Below are 21,110 nucleotides of genomic sequence, written 5' to 3'. Positions count from 1 at the left end.
GGGCTTTATCTGTCCTTGAATTCTCTTTGATTTTTCACTTTTTACAGGTGTTTCTTACGCAAGAAACACATTTGGAAGCAATGTATAAATCACCGATCTGCGTGGCCTTCATGACAATAATGATGACATTTCTTCCAAAGATCCTAAACTACATACTCTCCAGTTTCCCTCCTCTGTGGTGGCATGTACCTGACTAGTGGGATCAGCACCAACCAATTGTTTTGTTCTTAAGTTTGGTTTGTTTGATGAATTTTGTATTGTTTTTGTGCATTGTTTTATGGTGTATAACTGATTGCTGTATGTATGTTATAGGAGCAGAACAGCTTTTGAGAGGACGAAAACAGACGTGTTCCGAGTAAAAACCAATAATGTTGGGCCACTCAAAAAAATAAGGTAGGTGCTGTGAAAGAGGAGTGTTCTGTGGTTTATGTATCTGATTGCAGTACTCTCTTGCAAACTGTAGATGGTGATATAGACCCTTTTAGTTTCTAGAAAGATGAGGGCTACGAATATATGCTTACATGTATCGGTAGTGGTGCCTAGTAAGCAAATTCACAGTTCGACTGCATTTTTTTTTCTAAAAGAGCAGTTCCCGGAACTGTCGCTATGTAAAACCCCAATTGTGGTACTATGCATTAGCGCAGTTCCATTTTTTACATGCTATTTTTATGCCACAGTTTTTGTCTAGTAGAGTCAATAAAGAAAAAAACAAAATAAACATCCCAAAAAAAGAAAAAAAACAACCCAGAACGGACAGATCATAACATTATTGTTTAACTCTACTGCTGTGTGTCTGTCTCTCATAAGCAGCACCATTTACTAGAAGCCCTCCACCATCAAGTGCACCTCTGACATTGTAACTTACTGATGCTGTAAAATGTATTATAAAGGTGGCGATAACGTAATGAGAATCACAATCCAACCGCATAAGAAGGTAATGATGATCGTTCATTGTCCTGAGATGAAACAGAACACTGCTCTATGTCTATAGGACTGTCCTCTGCGGAGCACTGCAGATCTAAGTCCCGCCCAAGAGTAACCCTAATAGACGTTGTTATTTAGATGCTGTTACAAAAGTAACTGATTCACTTTAGAAGAAAGTGAGATATTTATTGGGGTCCCCAATTCCCTTTTTGATCCACTCCACTTTCCTGTTCATCCTATGTGAAACAAGAGCTTTGTTATGATTTACTCACCCGTCGGATGGAGGGGCTTGAATAAAACTAGCTTATTTTAATGCTGTATAGGCCATGGGATCGCACAGTAAATATGTGACCTACAAATATTCACACCCAACTTGACTTTTGTTTTCTTTTATGTAGAATTTTCCTTCCTCTAAATTTTACCACTACCACATCTATAATAATGATGTATCTGTGTGAGGCAATCCAACCCTAATAGCAGTCATTTTGTGTTTCTAGAATTGAGCACGATAATACAGGGATGAACGCAGGCTGGTACCTTGATCGTGTGATCGTCACCGACATGAACAGACCTCATCTGCGCTTCTACTTCCCATGTAACAACTGGTTAAGCAAAGAAGATGGTGATGGTCTGTATGTCAGAGATCTGCTGGGAAGCCTCAACCCAATGGACGTGCCCAAAGGTAAGTGCATTGACTATTTGGTCTTTTAAATCATCATTATGTACATCCTGTTCCATACATTTGTAAGCCCCACCCAGATCTGCTAAGACACGCCCAAATCTGAATCACCCATTTCAATGTAAATAAACCTCACTTCCTTTGCCGTATACTTCGTGGAACAGTCAAATAATATGACTGTTGCCAAGTACACTTGTCTTTTGCAATTTTTGTGCCCCATTCTTGAGGTTGTCTTTGGAAACAAGATGCGGTTTAGCTCCACCACTTTCTCAGACATGTGACCTAACATATCAAAGCGCTTCTCTCCGGTAATAGGAGACCAGCAGAATTCAAAAGAAAATTGGGATGTGAATGGAGAAGAAAATAAAGCAAGGTTAACCAACATGGGATTGTAAATCATACTAAACCTCAACATTAATAAAATCAAACACAGGCTGAATTGGTCAATAGAGTTAGCTATGGTCTCTCTTTTAATGGTTAAATTATAAATCCTCAGTTAAAATAATTAACCAACAATTTTAACAATAAAATACTGAACCAGGTAGGCCTTAAACTGAAGCATAAATTAACTAAAGCTGTGCACTTAAAATATTGAGCCACTTACCCCCTTCCAAAAAAATATATTCTTTTTTTTTCATACTTGTGCTCTGTTCACATCTGCTTTGTTCATTTCCATTGTTCTGCTTCGTCATAGGAGCAGAATAATGAAAATGACGGCATTGTCATCAAAGGCACCCAACGGACCACATTGACTATAATGGGGTTTCTCGGCTTTCCATCATGGTGTCCATCATTTAAATAGCGCTGGAGCCCGCAACGCAGATGTGAACAGAGCCTAACAATATTTAAATAACCTGATAATTTGGGCAGGTGGGTGGGGGCAGCTCTTACACTTCTTCTGGGAAATATACTCATTGCCTGGCACAGACCACAGCTTATACCCCATTCTAAACCTATGCCTTTGATCACATGACAATTTGGTTCTACAATCCCAAACACGTTGCCAGGCCAGTATGAATTTCCACAGTGTTGTTGGGTTACATGGGCCACTTTCAGTGAAAAAAATATAGATTTTGACCCCAATTATAAGAACATAAGGATGTTAAGTGCGTGCTGGAAGAGACGCTTCCTATATGGGCGACTGCCACGGCCCTATGACAAACATATCTGGGCAAATTGGAAAATCTGCCCTGTATAAAGGCAGTAATAACCTCCTGCCAAAATTACCCTTCAGGGAGAAAACAACATGGATGATTGTAATTCTATGTTGATCCCTCCTAGTGATCCGGGATCCACTCATTATGCGTAAATCTTTACCCTGAAATCTTGTAAACTTGGGAGTTTTGCGGCATCTTCAACTCTTCCTGAACTATTAAAGGGAACCTGTCACCAGCATTTCACCTATTGAACTTCACTTATCCCTCACTGGCCGCTGCTATCAAAAGTTCATTGCCGTTATCTCCTCTCCTAAACTCCTCCCCCGACTGTAAATAACGGTCTGCAAACATTTTGCGCTTTTTATCGTAATAATCCGGCGTCCCTTTGTGCACACACCAGAAGAGGACATCAATGCACAAGCGCAGGATTTTGTGTGCTGGGGGAAGGCGAGGAGCTGTCAATCAAAAGTAAGGAGGCGGGTAAACGCGGAAAGACTTGAGGAATGAAAATATGACTTTTTTCAAACGAAGATTTGACTCTTTTCAAGAGAAGATCTGACTCTTTTATGCTCATTAGCATACGGTGTGGGAACACTAAAACACTGAATATTAAAGCTACAGAGCCGACTAAGAAGACAATTATTGGTTATATAGAAATGATTTTTCACCCTCTACCACCAGGTATTGCTGGTTTAATAGGTGAAATGCTGGTGACAGGTTCCCTTTAATGAATAGCTGATTTTTGGTAACAGGGAGATAAAGGTGGTAGTAAATATTTACGTAGGTTTCTTAATTTACTGCTTCCTCTAAGTCGCTATGATGTTCTCTATAACTGGAGGTATGATTTAAAGGAATTGTCCACTTTGGAAAGCCCTACTTTTATAAAGGTCCTTTCACCAAAAGCTGAAGGGAAAGTATCCTCTTGCCAGGAACCCCAGTCATTAATTGTGATCTGTGGGAAAACCTAATAATAAGTGTTCATTTTTCTTACAGCGCTACCACAGGGGAAATTAAGCATTGCACACTGCCCATATGTAATGCAGGACAGGACAGGTGCTCCAGAGCGAGAGACGCTCCTTGTAACCGCTCTCCACTCTGGCCAAGAGAGAACAGAGGACTCCCCTCTATTAACACAGAATTCCCCAATAGGGTATATGAAAACAGATTTTCTAAACTAGACAGCCTCTTTAAAGAGCATCCACTATGACATTTGAGGATCTAAAGATGCTCAAGGATCATAAAAAAAATCACCATTTAATAAATAAATTAAAACCATAAACACAAATTACGGTATAACTAAATAAAACAAATAAATTAAATTGAGCCCACAGTAAGATAATCATCACCTTTAACCCTATTTTCTGTTCTTCTTGCAGTGAACAAATATATTGCCCGGGTGTTTACCGGCTCCACCAATGGAAGTGGAACAGATGCCGATGTCTTCCTTAATATTTTTGGGGAACATGGGGATACAGGTACGGTAAATCATTTATTCAGTAGATCATATTATTGACTTGGTATATTTTTATACATATACAGTATATACACTTTGTAAATGCATTGTATCATGTTACATCTACCGATTCTGAATTACAGCCTGTATTATACTCCAGAGCTGAATTCACAATTCGGTTAGTTGTTATTGAAAACCGTATGAAAGCTTTTTGTAAGATACACTCCTAAGAGCTTCACTAAGTTCCTATAATGCAGGGGGTGGGGGACTTCTAGTTTTTCCGATAAGATTATTTTTCAGAGCCTGGAGTAAGGGCGACATTTCCCAGAATGCAAATCACTAGAGCAAGCTCTGTGCAGGCAACGAGTCAACTAGGAATACAGGGAGATTTTAGCTACAAAGTCTACAGAGTTGACAATGCAGTTTTGGCCTATAATACAGGCTGTAACTCAGGATCAGTATGAAATAAGTAATGTATGTACACAGTGACTCCACCAGCAGAATAGGGAATGCAGCTCTGGAGTATAATACATGATGTAACTCAGGATCAGTACAGGATAAGTAATGTAATGTATGTACACAGTGACTCCACCAGCAGAATAGTGTGTGCAGCTCTGGAGTATAATACAGGAGGTAATTCAGGATAAGTAATGTAATGTATGTACACAGTGACTCCACCAACAGATTAGCGAATGCAGCTCTGGAGTATAATACAGGCTATAACTCAGGATCAGTACATGATAAGTAATGTAATGTATGTACACAGTGACTGCACCAGCAGAATAGCGAATGCAGCTCTGGAGTATAATACAGGCTATAACTCAGGATCAGTACATGATAACTAATGTAATGTATGTACACAGTGACCCTACCAGCAGAATAGTGAGTGCAGCTCTGGAGTATAATACAATATGTAACTCAGGATCAGTATGTGATAAGTAATCTATTTACAAAGTGGCTCAACTTTTTATGTCGAATAATTATACATGTAAACTGTGAAATAGTGATAAAAGGCTTTTAACATTTTAAACTAGAGAGCATTTACGTTACTTTGAGCTGCAGTACCACGCTCTGCATGTATTTCTGGTGGCGCTGTTGCCCTTACTGTAAATACAGGATATTAATGTCTGCTAATTTCTAGTATGTTTTTCTTACTTTTTACTTACATTTTACTTAGCATCTTTTATTTTTTTTAGATATTTTTGTTAAATCTCCACCTCATCTACCAATGTGGTGAAAAATGTTATCACTGATTTAGTAGTAAAAGTGTGCATATTACAGGGATGATGCATGTGATACACTTACAATGTGGCTGATATTTGTATTTCAATTCATCCTACCAGGAGAGCGAAGATTGGACAATGATAAAGACAACTTTGAAAAGGGAGCAGAGGACAAATTCACCATTGATGCCCCAAATTTAGGAAAAGTTAGGAAAATTACAATTGGTCACAACAACAAAGGAGGGTCGGCCGGATGGTTCCTTGAAAAGGTCTGTTGAGGGGGAGGCTTCAGAATTTATGGTACCTTATAAGAACAAATTTTATATACATTTGATCTCTTAAATGGGTTCTCAAGGACTTAAACATTGATAGCCTATCCTTAGGATTAGCAATCAATGTTTGTTTTGGGGTGGGGGGCAATCAGCACAATGAAGGGGCGCAGGCACAGCCACTTAGTTATTTACACAGGCACAGTGTCTTGTCCATATGGGTGACTGTACTTAGTATTGCAGCTCAGTCCCGTTCTTGAAAGTGAGAAGCACTATTAAAGGGAACCACACTTAAAGGGGTTATTCCCATCTTAAACATTTATGGCACATCCACAGGATATGCCATAAATGTCCCACCTCAGGGTCCCACCTATCTTAGATTGGGGCCCCCTGACCCTCGTCCTACCTTGTTTGGCTTCCGCTTCTACCCAGCCACTGTCTGACAAAGTGGTCCAAAGTTACGGAAACAGGCAGGGTCGCTGAGCTACGCTGCTTCTGTAACTCCCATAGAAATGCATGGACGTTGGAGGAAACAGCGTATCGTTTCGAGCTACGCTGTTTCCAGAATTCAAAAGCTACAGAAACAACGTAGCTCGACGTGCTACGCTGTTTTCGTAACTCCCATTCACTTCTATGGGAGTACAGGAAACAATGTAGCTCAGTGAGCTCAGCTGTTCTTCTAACTCCTGACCACCCTGTCAGACAGTGGCCGGGGAGCAGCTGGAGCCGACAAAACTAGGAAGGGGGTCAGGGGGTCCCATTCTAGAGATAGGTGGGACCCGCATCTAGCAGACATTTATGGCATATAATATAAATGCGAAAGACACAATGAAGCCCCTAAATATGCTTAACGTTATAATTCTCCTTCATTCTAACGCTGCTCTTTTCTTATGATCTTGATCCAATAATGTGCTGTCAATTATGATTTCACATCATGTGACAGTGACGGCAAATCATTGCTGGGGGACTCCCTGTCACGGTGAAGGAAATATCATCACAGCCCGCAGCGATTGACCATCGGAGGAAATCTCTGGCTAACTTAAAGTAGTTGCCTCACCAAGACAACCCCTTCTCTAAAAAATGCTTACTAATGGGACCCTGTCAACCGAGTATGATCATGTCGGCTGACCTGAAGTTTTTCATCAAAATAGTGAATAGATGTCAGGTGGTATTTTTATTCCTTCCACCAAAGGTTTTTTATAGCATAAATACTCTATTTAGAATTAGTAAAGAATCACTGGAATAATGATAGAGCTTTATAAAATATAACTTTTACTTCATATTGTTTAAAATAATGTGCAAAACATACACACAGGACAAATTTAAAGGCTAAAAATGTGCTCTCTTTTGTGAGAGAAAACTGACATTCTGTACGTTTTGTGCAGAGTAAATGCAAAGCTCCAAATATTACTGCATAAAGGAGGAGGTTTTTTCAAAGGTATATTTTGGGGTAATCCACCCCCCTACCCATTCTATAGTGTGTCCAAGTCCATCTTGATCCTGTAGCTGGGGACTGGGAAACCTCCTATTTTCCTTTTATATGTGTCCAGGCAGATAATGCTGTTCTCCCGACGCGTTTCCTTGTGGCCAAGATTCTTCAGGGGAGTTTAGGCCAATTAGCCTCTATGGTCAGAGGCTTTGGAGCAAGAAAAAAGATAAATCCTATGCAGTGGCAAAGAAAGTTAAGTGCATCTGTTCCCACGATGCTGGGATAAACGCCTGTCACAGCTACAGGATCAAGATGGACTTGGACACACTATAGAATGGGTAGGGGGGTGGATTACCCCAAAATATACCTTTGAAAAAACCTCCTCCTTTATGCAGTAATATTTGGAGCTTTGCATTTACTCTGCACAAAACGTACAGAATGTCAGTTTTCTCTCACAAAAGAGAGCACATTTTTAGCCTTTAAATTTGTCCTGTGTGTATGTTTTGCACATTATTTTAAACAATATGAAGTAAAAGTTATATTTTATAAAGCTCTATCATTATTCCAGTGATTCTTCATCAAAATAGTGGAAATCTCTAACCCTTGGAAAATATACAACACTTTTGTATTATGCATGTAATAAATCCATTATGTTTGAGACAAAAAGTAACCAAAATAGTTTGTTGAGAACATAATGTTCTCATTTATATCTGAAACCTGACAGGTTGTAATTATTTGCTAACCAGTTGCTTTTTTTAATGCATAATAATAATAATAATAATAATAATAATAATAATATAATTGTATTTGCTTCTGAATTTCCAGCCTGTGGTTAACTGACTGATAGGAAAATAATGGGAAAAATTAACTTTTTAAAAAATTTTGGGCAAAAAATAAATTATTAACTTAGAAGTATGCTGGAGGCAGCATGGCACAGAGGAGCATCATTGTATTCTTACGGCACCCTGTCACGTTGATCAGTGGGACAACTTCTGTAATATGTAGCCATGCTCCCAAATTGTAAGCTGTTCGCAGCATAGAAGGGGCATAGACAAGGGACCCCTGTTTAGTCGCATCACAGGGGGTGCCCTGTGATGAGATTAGTGCTCATGCCATATATGGGCAGTCAGGATAGAGTCCATTGACGGTCTGCCTATGTTGCCTGTTGTTAGGGCATGGGTATGCACTAACAACTGCCGGTGTATCTGTATATTAGTAAGATGGGCTGCACTCCTAAAGTTTGATATCAGTGCTGTTAGGGTTTGGGTTGGAATCCCTGCAATATCAGTAACGAAGAAACCCCAGCACTCGAATATAAAACATGAATAAACTTTGGATTTTTTCAAAATGCATTTTTATTTGTATATAGGTTCATGTACTTCATAAAGTAGAATCTTTTATGTTATTGTGATTGGTTTTAGGCCTATCCAAGGCCTTTGTCATAATCGCTTAGTATAAGTGTGCCATGCAATCCTGATGCATAATTCGGCGTCTGACACAAACGTCTGAAAAGAATTGCAATGGTATCAAAGAATCTACATTATGAAGTACATGAACCTACCTACGACTAAAAACGTATATATATATATATGTGTATATATATATATATATATATATATATACACTGTATATCTTAGGACATTACTAACAACTGCTGTGTGTATATTTTTATATATATTTTTTATATACAGTATATATGTATAAAAAGGAGCAATACTAAAGATTTGCAAAAATCAATTATAAGCTATCAAATAAAATACACACAAATGTAACAGCGTGCACAATGAATCCAAAACATTAGTTATGGTGATCGATGAACAACGTAAAATGCTTGGAAAAATAGTTTTTGGAAGAAAGTAGCCATGTTTGTCAGATATCTTAATATTAATTTCACATATTTTACCAGGTTATCATTGAAGATATTGGTAACAAAACAATCTATGAATTTCCATGCTCTCGCTGGTTCGCCATTGATGAAGATGATGGGAAAATCCAAAGGGATCTTCTTGTTGGGGGAAGTGAGGCAACAGGTAGGTTGCTCTAGAATTGATGCTATAATGTCTGTAGTCTCTATTGTACATTGTTGAGTGATAATTTTAAGGTCCGTGCTGGAGGAGGGGGCCTGCCCGGAAACCAACCTGTGACCAGGACCGGGAGGCCCTCATATACTATTGTACTCAATGGATACAATTGACAGTGCTAATGAGGCAAATATAAATAATCACAGGTACTCAAGACTGTGCTGCAACGTCTGCCGCCAGTCAGGGAAAGAGATACTCTGAGGGGGCACTGTGGCACTATCTACATGGCACAGTGGTATTATTTACAGGGGTCAGTGTGTATCACTATCTACAGGGACAGCCTGTGCCGCTATCTACAGGGCCAGTGAATGGCACGATCTGCAGGGGGCAGTGTGTGGCACTATCTAAAGGCATTATCTACAGGGGGCACTATCTATGCTGGTTTTTACACTACGAGCAGTGGTCAGCAAATATACACTAGCCAAGCCCTTTATATTAGAGCTTGTAATATAAAGCGCTAGGCTGGTGAATACGTGAACACCAATACTCGTAGTGTAAAAACCAGAGAGTAGCGGGAGCAGGGCGAAAATTACTTGGTTTAAAAAGTATGCATTTGGAAACCCTTCTTTAAAAATCCTGCGTTTGCCCGTGAGTCTAGACCCCCTAAATAAATACAGACCCAATAAAGTAATGCAGAGGATGTAGGTTACATATAGCTTTTAAAGAGATAAAACGACAACTATAAAGCCACAATTCTGAGTGAAGAACAGAGACCCATGTGACTGGGAAGAAGGAATATCCTTTGCCAACTATTCTTGTTCTTTAATTATCAGGAATTGTCTATAATGTTTCTATAATGACTGGAGATATCCGGGGTGCTGGCACCAACTCCAAGGTTCACGTCATCCTCCATGGATCGAAGGGTTTAAAGAACAGTGGGAAGATATTTCTGGAAGGAGGAGAGTTTGAACGAGCAAGAATTGACATCTTCAATATAGAGATAGCGGCCCTGCTCAGCCCTCTCAGTAGAGTGTCAATAGGGCATGACGGCAGAGGAGTCAGCTCCGGTTGGTATTGTGATAAGGTAAGTCAATAATATTTTGAGCTTTTTACTCGAGATTACACACACCGTTTTAATGCAGGTTTTATTGTAGTTTTGGCTCCATTTTTTTAGTCTAAGGCTTTGTTCACATCTGCGCTGGCCCTGACAGACGCAAACAGAAACCATAGGCTTCTGTTTCCATCACCATTGATTACAATGGTGACGGATCAGGTGCCAGTGGTTTCCGTTTGTCTCCATTGTGCAAGGGTTCCGTCGTTTTGACGGAATCAATAGCGTAGTCTACTACAGAATTCATTCCGTCAAAACGACGGAACCCTTGCACAAAGGAGACAAACGGAAACCATTGGCGCCGGATCCATCACCATTGAAAATAATGGTGATGGAAACGGAAACCTATGGTTTCTGTTTGTGTCTGTCAGGAACCCGTTCCGACGGAAAGCTCAGATGGAATGGCGGAGCAGAGCCCTAGCACAGATGTGAACGCAGCCTAATAAAGGGGTGGAAAAAAAAAGAGTTGCATCAGTCCTTTCTTTTGGACACACTTCATGTCCCGGCTCAAAAAATCGGAGTGGAAATCTGCACAAAAAAATGCATCATAACTGCAGCAAAACTGCACGTGTGATCCTGGCCTAAAAAAATTGTCCAACAGCAAAAAAAAAAAAAAAAAAAAAAAGGCGGTGTGCCACTGTAGCATCAGCACTGGATTTAACAGGTTAGTAATGGGTTTATACCTATATGTGAATTTTGAAAAAGCATTTGATACTGTTTCACACAGCAGTCTTGTTCTGAAGATACAGACACAGGGACTCGGGGGACCCTGTATGCACGTAGGTAAAGAATTGGTTAAGGGACAGAAAACAAAGAGTCATTATCAATAGTACTTACTCAAAATGGGCTGAAGTCAGCAGTGGGGTACCACAAGGATCGGTGTAAGGCCCAATTCTTTTTAATCTCTTTATTAATGACCTTGAGGATAAGATTGATAGTAAGGTGTCAGTTTTGATGATATAAAACTTTGTAGGATACTTAAAACTCAGCTTGATTGTAAAATACTGTATTAGAGAATGACTTAGATAAGCTGACAGCATGGGCAAAAACACGTCAGATGAATTTTAATATTAATAAATGTAAAGTAATGTAGTTAGGACGCAATAATAGTTTTAATGCATATACTGTACATTAAATGGAATAAAACTGGGGATAACAGAACAAGAGATGGCCCCTTAGTAATGACATGTTGGCCATAGTGACTAGATGTCCGCAGCGGTGACATCACTATCACCAGATGCCACAATCATATGACATGTCATGATGTAGATTTCCTAACAAAGAGCATCATGCCCATAGAACCATTGTTGTATATTCTGGAACAAAAAAAAACAGTAGTGCTGCTTAGACTGTCAGGGGCATGCTGGAAGTTGTAGTTTTGCAACAGCTGGGTAGCTTTAAGTGAGAGACAGCAGTGTGTAAAAACTGTCCCTGCCACCAAGCACAAAGTGTAACTTTACAGATCTTTTACTGAAACTGAATACTGGAAAAATGGGCAGACTCAGAGCTCTGTTTTGAAAAATCCTTTCAAAGATCAGTATTCTCCAAAGCTTCAGACTCAATATCATCTGCACTTTGTAACCTTACACACTGGCCGGTTTGTTGTGGTTCTTGTAAATGCATCAATCTTGTCTATATGTTCTGTCAAGAATAATGTTAAAACCATCCAGGCTACACAGACCAGAGCTCCTGCTTTCTCTATCTAAAATGTTATGTGTTGACCCCCTCCCTATATATATATATATGTACTATGTGCAAGAATATTACTACTATTATACTGCCACTATGTACGAGAATATAACTCAGACATGGGCAAACTACGGCCCGCGGGCCACATACGGCCCGTTAGGCTTTTTAATCCGGCCCGCCGAACTTGTCCAAATTATAGTAAAAAACTCCTTTTTTTTCCCCTTTCCCTGCAATGCCCACGTTTTCCCAATAGATGGCGCACTCAAAACACATTGACCGTTGTTAATGTGGCGCGTATTTCTCTTTATTTCACTTTAATTTTCACTTCGTTTCACGTCACCATTAAGCCCTTCGGTTTTCAAAGAGTACAATATCAGCCGTCACTTTGCCACGAAGCATGCAAACTATGCTAGCAAGCAGTCAACACAAGAACGGGCGGCTACTGCTCAGAGGTTGGCAGCTAATTTACAGAGTCAACAGAACTTTTTTCTTGATAAATCACAGTGCGTATGTTATTTTAATCTATTTACATTTCCTCCTCCCAGTATCTGCGAAATAGTATGTAAATGCCATATCTTGCATATTCCTTGAGACAAATTTATTAACTGATAAGGGCTATTTTTCACATTTGAAAGACAGTTAATAAATTGGGTTGTAGTGTTCTTACTGTGCTATGAGGTTTGCACACACTACATTTAATGCTTTAGTATATCCGGCCCAAACACTCCCTCCAAATGCTCCTGGCCCGGCCCCTCTGTCAAATTTTAGAACCCATTGTGGCCCGCGAGTCAAAAAGTTTGCCCACCCCTGATATAACTACTATAATACTGCCCCCTATGTATAAGAATATAACTACTATAACACTGCCCCTATATACAAGAATATAACTACTATAATACTGTCCCCTATGTACAAGAATATAACTACTATAATACTTCTCATATGTACTAGAATATAACTACTATAATACTGCTTCCTATGTACAAGAATATAACTACTATAATACTGCCCAGTATTATAGTAGTTATATTAATAATGACACATATGTACAAGAATATAACTACTATAACACTGCCCCCTATATACAAGAATATAACTACTATAATACTGCCCCTATGTACGAGAATATTACTACTATAATACTGCCCCCTATGTATAAGAATATAACTACTATAATATTGCCCCTATGTACAAGAATATAACTATTATAATACTGCCCCTATCTACAAGAATATAACTACTATAATACTGCCCCCCTATGTACAAGAATATAACTACTATAATACTGCCCTATATACAAGAATGTAACTACTATAATACTGCCTCCTATGTATAAGAATATAACTACTATAATACTGCCCCTATGTACAAGAATATAACTACTATAATACTGCCCACTATGTACAAGAATATAACTACTATAATACTGTCACTATATACAAGAATATAACTATAAGAATACTGCCCTCTATATACAAGAATATAACTACTATAATACTGCCTCCTATGTACAAGAATATAACTACTATAATACTGCCTCCTATGTACAAGAATATCACTACTTTAATACGTACTCCCATGTACAAGAATATAACTACTATAATACTGCCTCCTATGTACAAGAATATAACTACTATAATAATGCCTCTATGTACAAGTATATAACTGCTATAATATTGCCCCGTGTTTAAAAAAATTAACTACTATAATAATGTTACCTATGTACAAGAATATAACTACTATAACACTGCCCCCTATATACAAGAATATAACTACTATAATTCTGCCCCCTATGTACAAGAATATAACTACTATAATACTTCTCCTATGTACTAGAATATAACTACTATAACACTGCCCCTATGTACAAGAATAAAACTACTATAATACTGCTTCCTATGTACAAGAATATAACTACTATGAGGGTATGTTCACACGAGGGCGTCCGTAACGGCTGAAATTACGGGGATGTTTCAACCTGAAAACATCCCCGTAATTTCAGCCGTACCGGCATGTGCAGGCGCTTGAACGCCGCGTCAATTACGGGCGTAATTGGCGCTGCTATTCATTGGAGTCAATGAATAACGGCTCCAATTACGGCCAAAGAAGTGACAGGTCACTTCCATGACGCGGGCGTCTATTTACGCGCCGTCATTTGACAGCGGCGCATAAATTACGCCTCGTGTGAACAGACAAACGTCTGTCCATTGCTTTCAATGGGCAGATGTTTGTCAGCGCTATTGAGGCGCTATTTTCGGACGTAATTTGGGGCAAAAACGCCCGAATTACGTCCGTAAATAGGCCGTGTGAACATACCCTAATACTGGCCAGTATTATAGTACTTATATTAATAATGTCACCTATGTACAAGAATATAACTACTACAACACTGCCCCCTATATGCAAGAATATAACTACTATAATACTGTCCCCTATGTACAAGAATATAACTACTATAATACTGCTTCCTATGTACAAGAATATAACTACTATAATACTGCCCACTATGTATAAGAATATAACTACTATAATACAGCCCTCTATGTACAAGAATATAACTACTATAATACTGCCTCCTATGTACAAGAATATAACTACTATAAAACAGCCCTCTATGTACAAGAATATAACTACTATAATACTGTCCCCTATGTACAAGAATATTACTACTATAATACTGCCTACTATGTACAAGAATATAACTACTATAATATGTTTGCCTATGTACAAGAATATAACTACTATAATACTGCCTCCTATGTACAAGACTATAACTACTATAATACTGCCCCTATGTACAAAAATTTAACTACTATAATACTGCCTACTATGTACAAGAATATAACTACTATAATACTGCCCCTATGTACAAGAATATAACTACTAAAATACTGCTTCCTATGCACAAGAATATTACTACTGTTATACTGCCGCTATGTACAAGAATATAACTACTATAATACTGTCCCCTATGTACAAGAATATAACTACTATAATACTGCCTCCTATGTACAAGAATATAACTACTATAAAACAGCCCTCTATGTACAAGAATATAACTACTATAATACTGTCCCCTATGTACAAGAATATTACTACTATAATACTGCCTACTATGTACAAGAATATAACTACTATAATATGTTTGCCTATGTACAAGAATATAACTACTATAATACTGCCTCCTATGTACAAGACTATAACTACTATAATACTGCCCCTATGTACAAAAATGTAACTACTATAATACTGCCTACTATGTACAAGAATATAACTACTATAATACTGCCCCTATGTACAAGAATATAACTACTAAAATACTGCTTCCTATGCACAAGAATATTACTACTGTTATACTGCCTCTATGTACAAGAATATAACTACTATAATACTGTCCCCTATGTACAAGAATATAACTACTATAATACTGCCCAGTATTATAGTAGTTATATTAATAATGTCACCTATGTACAAGAATATAACTACTATAACACTGCCCCTATATACAAGAATATAACTACTATAATACTGTCCCCTATGTACAAGAATATAATAACTACTATAATACTGCTTCCTATGTACAAGAATATAACTACTATAGTACAGCCCTCTATGTACAAGAATATAACTACTATAATACTGCCTCCTATGTACAAGAATATAACTACTATAATACAGCCCTCTATGTACAAGAATATAACTACTATAATACTGTCTCCTATGTACAAGAATATAACTACTATAATACTGCTCCTATGTACAAGAATATAACTACTATAATACTGTCCCCTATGTACTAGAATATAACTACTATAATATGTTTGCCTATGTACAAGAATATAGCTACTTTTATACTGTCCCCTATGTACAAGAATATAGCTACTATAAAACAGCCTCCTATGTACAAAAATATAACTACTATAATACTGCCCCTATGTACAAGAATATAACTACTAAAATTCTGCCCCTATGTACAAGAATATAACTACTATCAGTGGCGGATTAAGTAGACCATAGGCCCTGGGCTGTTATCCAAACTTGGGCCCCCCTTCCCCACCGCCGCCCTGTAACTATTGTTAACACTTCCTTTTTGTCCAGACATTAACAAATGGGTGTTACTACTCCCCTTGTCAAAAGGCTGTGTCCCCACATACTGACAGTCTCCAACCATCGCTGACAGTATCGCACCGTGTAGGGACACATTCTCCTGACAAGGGGAATAGTAACACTTATTTGTCTATCAGTCCTGGACTGCACAAAGACTTTGTGAAATACAAGGATTTCCTATAATAAACATGTCAGTAGAGATGACAGATTGTCTATAAACCTAGTGACTCACAGGTGACGACGTAGTTTTTTTCCTCTTTTCCTGTCAAACACCGCCCGCGCGACCGATTGCGCGCACCCGCAAACTCCCGCGCGTGCGCATTTGCGAGCGTGCGCGATCGCGCGCGCACCCGCGACCGCCTGGAAGCGCGCACCGAATCTTGATTCAGATTTTGACCTGCCCACACTATCTTGCCACGTTTTTTGCCCGCGGCGATTGAGGACAGCAGACAAAAAACGCAGCGAAAAATGCAATTTCTGCCTCACATTGATTTCGATGGGAGGTCAGAGGCGGAACCGCTGCAAGGAAGGACGTGCTGTTTTTTCTTTTTTCCGCGACTGGCTCCCATTGATTTCAGATTAAATCAATGGGAGGCGGTTTTGGAAGTTGTTTGGTGCTGATTATGACGCAGTGTCCGAGTCAATATCAATGAAAAAATTGATTTGCCTACCGGCAAAAGAGGCCCTGTTTTCCAACTCTCAAGATTGAAAATAGAAAAAAAAAAATATTTATTAGGTTTATGCAACAAGAACAAACTACATAGACGTAAAAACAAGGTCCAATGCTGACTGCAAATCGGCACAGTGCAGAGTATAAGGAGCCTGGAGTCAACGGCTGCAGCACGTTGCACTCAGCCCACAATTAGATTAGAGGAGTCAGCAGGACAAGTACTTAAAACAAGGAAGGAAGCCCCCCCGACATGTTTCGCTACGATGTAGCGTCTTCAGGGGTATCGGGGCTACTGACAGCGTGCGGCGAAAAGTAAGTGTTTAAATGTATAGTGGAGTTGCTCCACGTGTTCCCCTGATTGGCCGCCGGCCAATCAGAGACAGGGCAGGGGACAAGCCCTCTGATGGATGATGGACGTCCCACGCCACCAATGGCTGACTAGTTCCACTAGCCAATGGGGATAGAATAAAGCGCACAGGCGCATTAAGGTGAAAGCAAGTAAGTTACTGCTAATTGACTACTTGCTATTGACGCGCATGCGCAACAGCAAGAGTAGAGGTGATAGAGAAAATCCCACATTTCAGCGGCTGTCACAGTGAAATCACTGTCATAGTAATAATGGCCAATCAGAGAGGGGGCAACAGTCGAGCCCCCAATTAAGTAGTGGACGTCCCGTATCAACAATTGCCGACCACTCAGAACAGCCAGCAAGCTCACAGCAGGCGCACACTTGCATAGGGATAAGATATAAACGTCATTGCGGATGAATGCACGCAATAACCAGGCCTGCACTCAGAGACAGTGTAAGGAGATCCAATATGCCGAGGAGCTATATTAATAGCCTGCCAGCGTGAGTAGTAGCGATTTTTGGGAGCGGATGGAGCAACTATATTACTCTGTAGCTAGAGGGTCTAATAAAGATGGCATAGACACGACTGTGTCAGTTCCTAAACATAGAGCTAAAATTATGTAGGAGTAGTTGTTGCCTACAAACGAAAGTACATAGATCAAATAGTAGAATTGATGTAAAAAAATAGAATGAATGTTTGGTTCAAAAAGGGTCCTGTTTTATAAAAGAACAGGTCCCAAGATATCTAGTGATCATACATAGTACATAGGCAAAAGTGCCATTTTAGTGGCCGGTGGCCTAGACTCGTAACGTAATAGGCGCATATGTTTTCATAAAAACGCGGCATAAGTGAAGCCCTCATTAAGACCTCCTAGGCTAAGAGAGCCCATGCGATGGATCCAACGCGCCTCCTCCTGGAGCAGCTTACGGTCCAAATTACCCGCTCTTGGGCCGCCTGTGCGCTTTATTCTATCCCCATTGGCTAGTGGAACTAGTCAGCCATTGGTGGCGTGGGACGTCCATCATCCATCAGAGGGCTTGTCCCCTGCCCTGTCTCTGATTGGCCGGCGGCCAATCAGGGGAACACGTGGAGCAACTCCACTATACATTTAAACACTGACTTTTCGCCGCGCGCTGTCAGTAGCCCCGATACCCCTGAAGACGCTACATCGTAGCGAAACATGTCGGGGGGGCTTCCTTCCTTGTTTTAAGTACTTGTCCTGCTGACTCCTCTAATCTAATTGTGGGCTGAGTGCAACGTGCTGCAGCCGTTGACTCCAGGCTCCTTATACTCTGCACTGTGCCGATTTGCAGTCAGCATTGGACCTTGTTTTTACGTCTATGTAGTTTGTTCTTGTTGCATAAAGGTAATAAATATTATTTTTTTTTTCTATTTTCAATCTTGAGAGTTGGAAAACAGGGCCTCTTTTGCCGGTGGGCAAATAAATTTTTTCAATGTAAACATATGCCCACCAACTACAAGGGTCCTTCCTTTGTATATATCGACTAATTGCAGGGTTAATCACCCATTCTGAGGACTCTCCATACACTGGAGGTATACAATTACACACTATATCCTGACTATGGCAGGCTTCCTTAACAGGAGGTTCAATTCAGAGACAATCTCTGCAGAAGCTGCATATGTGTTTTCTACCGCCAACGTGCCATTACACCAATTTGATATACACACTGCGTTTAGGGATTTACAAAAAACGTACCAGAGGTATATTAGATCCTGCTGGGAAATTGTGAGTTTGGAGACATATATACAGCAAAAAATTGTATATAGGGGTCTTCGTATAAATATTACTCCAAACTCCTATCGCAGTGACCCAGAGTTCATCAAAGGTTGGGAAGAGCTCCTAACTGAAAGCTCTTTAAAATTATTACAATACCTCCTGGAATTTGAAAAGCGGGAATATAATAAAACTGCACAGCAACTTGAGAAAGAGATTGGCGACATTCAGGGTTTCAATTCCCTGAGTGAATTTAACAACTGTGAAATCCAATTGCAAAAAAACATTGAGAAATTACAAACTGAGATTAAGGAGAGGAAGCACCGTAAATATATCAGAGATCGTAAGGACTTTGATATTGGCCAAGTGTATTCATACAAAACACAATCACAATTTGTCCGTAAACGTGTGCAAGTCTTTACTGACTTCTCTGATTCGGAGGTATCTGGTACTGACGATACTGTACAGTCCCCCAACTCTAGACTGGGCACTAAGCGCAAAAATACTACCAATAGATTCAATTCTTCAAAACGTAGTACAGTACAAACGAGATCTAATACAAAATGTCAGTCATATCCGAATACTACCACCTCCTCTTACTCTCCCTCATTATCAACTTTTTCAGTACCTATCTCATCTACTACTGCAAGTGCACTTCCTACACCCCGCATCATTGCAAGCGGTTCCAGTCAAACCCCTATGGTGTCCAAATGCCCTACGGGTACTACAACAAATATAAATGGACCACCGAACACTTTTCCTTTTTTAGGGACTACGAACCCTCGATGGAATCTGGGTTAACATTATCCTCTGTGTCACAGGCACAGAATATAAGTGACCAGATGCAGGTGTATAATATCTCCTCTGTACAATTAAGTGACTCTCAGCTGACACTGTTACGAAAAGGTCTGTCTTTCACCCCCACTCCATTATTTGATGAATTTACCTGGAGCAAAGATGTCAACTTATTTGCTAGAAAAATAGCTCTACATAAATACTTTAAAAATAATACCTTTAATATGGAAGACAGTAACATAATGGAACGTGATACACTCATGGATCTTGAAAGCCTATTATACGAGAATGAGTTTGGACCTACTACAGCAGTTGGTCCTTTTTCATCACTACGTCTGAAATCTAAACTCACTCCACCTTTTTCACAGTATGCCCACCTGGACGTTTTCGTTAAACTGGTGTGTGCCGACTTGAAAAAAATTAGACCAGACAAAAAGAGAGCACTCTCTAATCTTAGTAGTATGGAGAGAATAGCTCTGGATGAACTCCGAGACAATGAACACATTACCATTAAGCCCTCTGATAAGGGGGGCAATATCGTCATTATGGATCATGACGACTATGTGGCCATGGTGCACAAACTGTTGGACGACACTACTACGTACTCAATTCTGGACAAAAATCCAACGGATCTTTTCTTGAATGAACTCTTTGTGTTACTCGATACAGCTAAGATACAAAATATGATAAGTAACGAGGAATTCAAACGGATTTATAATTCCACCCCTACGTTAGCAACTTTCTATGCTCTGCCTAAGATTCACAAGATGGTCCGCCCAATACCAGGGAGACCCATTGTATCTGGTAATGATAGTCTCACCCAGGGCATAAGCATGTACCTGAATGAGATTCTCTCGCCATTTGTCACCACCCTCCCTTCCTATTTAAGGGACACCAAGGATACCATTAACAGGATCCAAGAGATACATGTCACCCCCTCCACTTTCATAGCCAGTATTGATGTGGAGTCACTTTATACTAATATCCAACACCAATTTGGCCTCACAGCAGTTGCACATTTTTTGGGTACTAAGGGTATTCAATTCCATACACACAATAAATTTCTTCTAACACTTCTTCGATTTCTTCTTACACATAATTATTTTCTATTTAACCATAAATTCTATCAGCAAATCAAAGGAACAGCAATGGGCACTATTTGCGCACCTACGTATGCAAATTTATTTTTGGGGTGGTGGGAAGATACTATGGTTTTCACTGACACACTGGCCTTTTACACTTGTCACATCCTTTTCTGGGGGAGATATATTGATGATATTCTCCTCCTATGGGATGGTGACCTTAACACCTTTCATGACTTCATGCATGCACTTAATCTTAATCACATTGGCATGAAATTCACTCATGTTATTCACGAAAAAGAAATCACTTTTTTTGACCTTAAAATCTCCTTGGACCCTGTTGGTGGTGTCCATACTGACATCTCACGCAAATCTACGGCGACTAATAGCCTTTTGCATTGGGATAGCTACCACCC

At 39.5% G+C, this 21,110-nt stretch overlaps 1 protein-coding gene across 1 annotated transcript in view; it reads left to right on the top strand.

Annotated features, from left to right (window-relative positions):
- The first annotated feature begins 318 nt into the window (after positions 1-318).
- LOXHD1 (lipoxygenase homology PLAT domains 1) overlaps positions 319-21,110 on the top strand; it is a 134,087-nt gene continuing 113,295 nt past the window's right edge. The window contains exons 1-6 of the mRNA XM_075840641.1: positions 319-393; positions 1,422-1,606; positions 4,137-4,235; positions 5,557-5,705; positions 9,041-9,164; positions 9,989-10,239. Of these exons, the coding sequence (XP_075696756.1) occupies positions 1,444-1,606; positions 4,137-4,235; positions 5,557-5,705; positions 9,041-9,164; positions 9,989-10,239 (786 nt within the window). The 5' untranslated portion in view covers positions 319-393; positions 1,422-1,443. The remainder of the gene's footprint in view (positions 394-1,421; positions 1,607-4,136; positions 4,236-5,556; positions 5,706-9,040; positions 9,165-9,988; positions 10,240-21,110) is intronic.

This window comes from Rhinoderma darwinii, chromosome 1 (assembly GCF_050947455.1).
Source record: "Rhinoderma darwinii isolate aRhiDar2 chromosome 1, aRhiDar2.hap1, whole genome shotgun sequence".
NCBI lineage: Eukaryota > Metazoa > Chordata > Amphibia > Anura > Rhinodermatidae > Rhinoderma > Rhinoderma darwinii.
The sequence above is the reverse complement of the archived record's forward strand: the minus strand, read 5'-3'. Positions and strand labels throughout refer to the sequence as shown.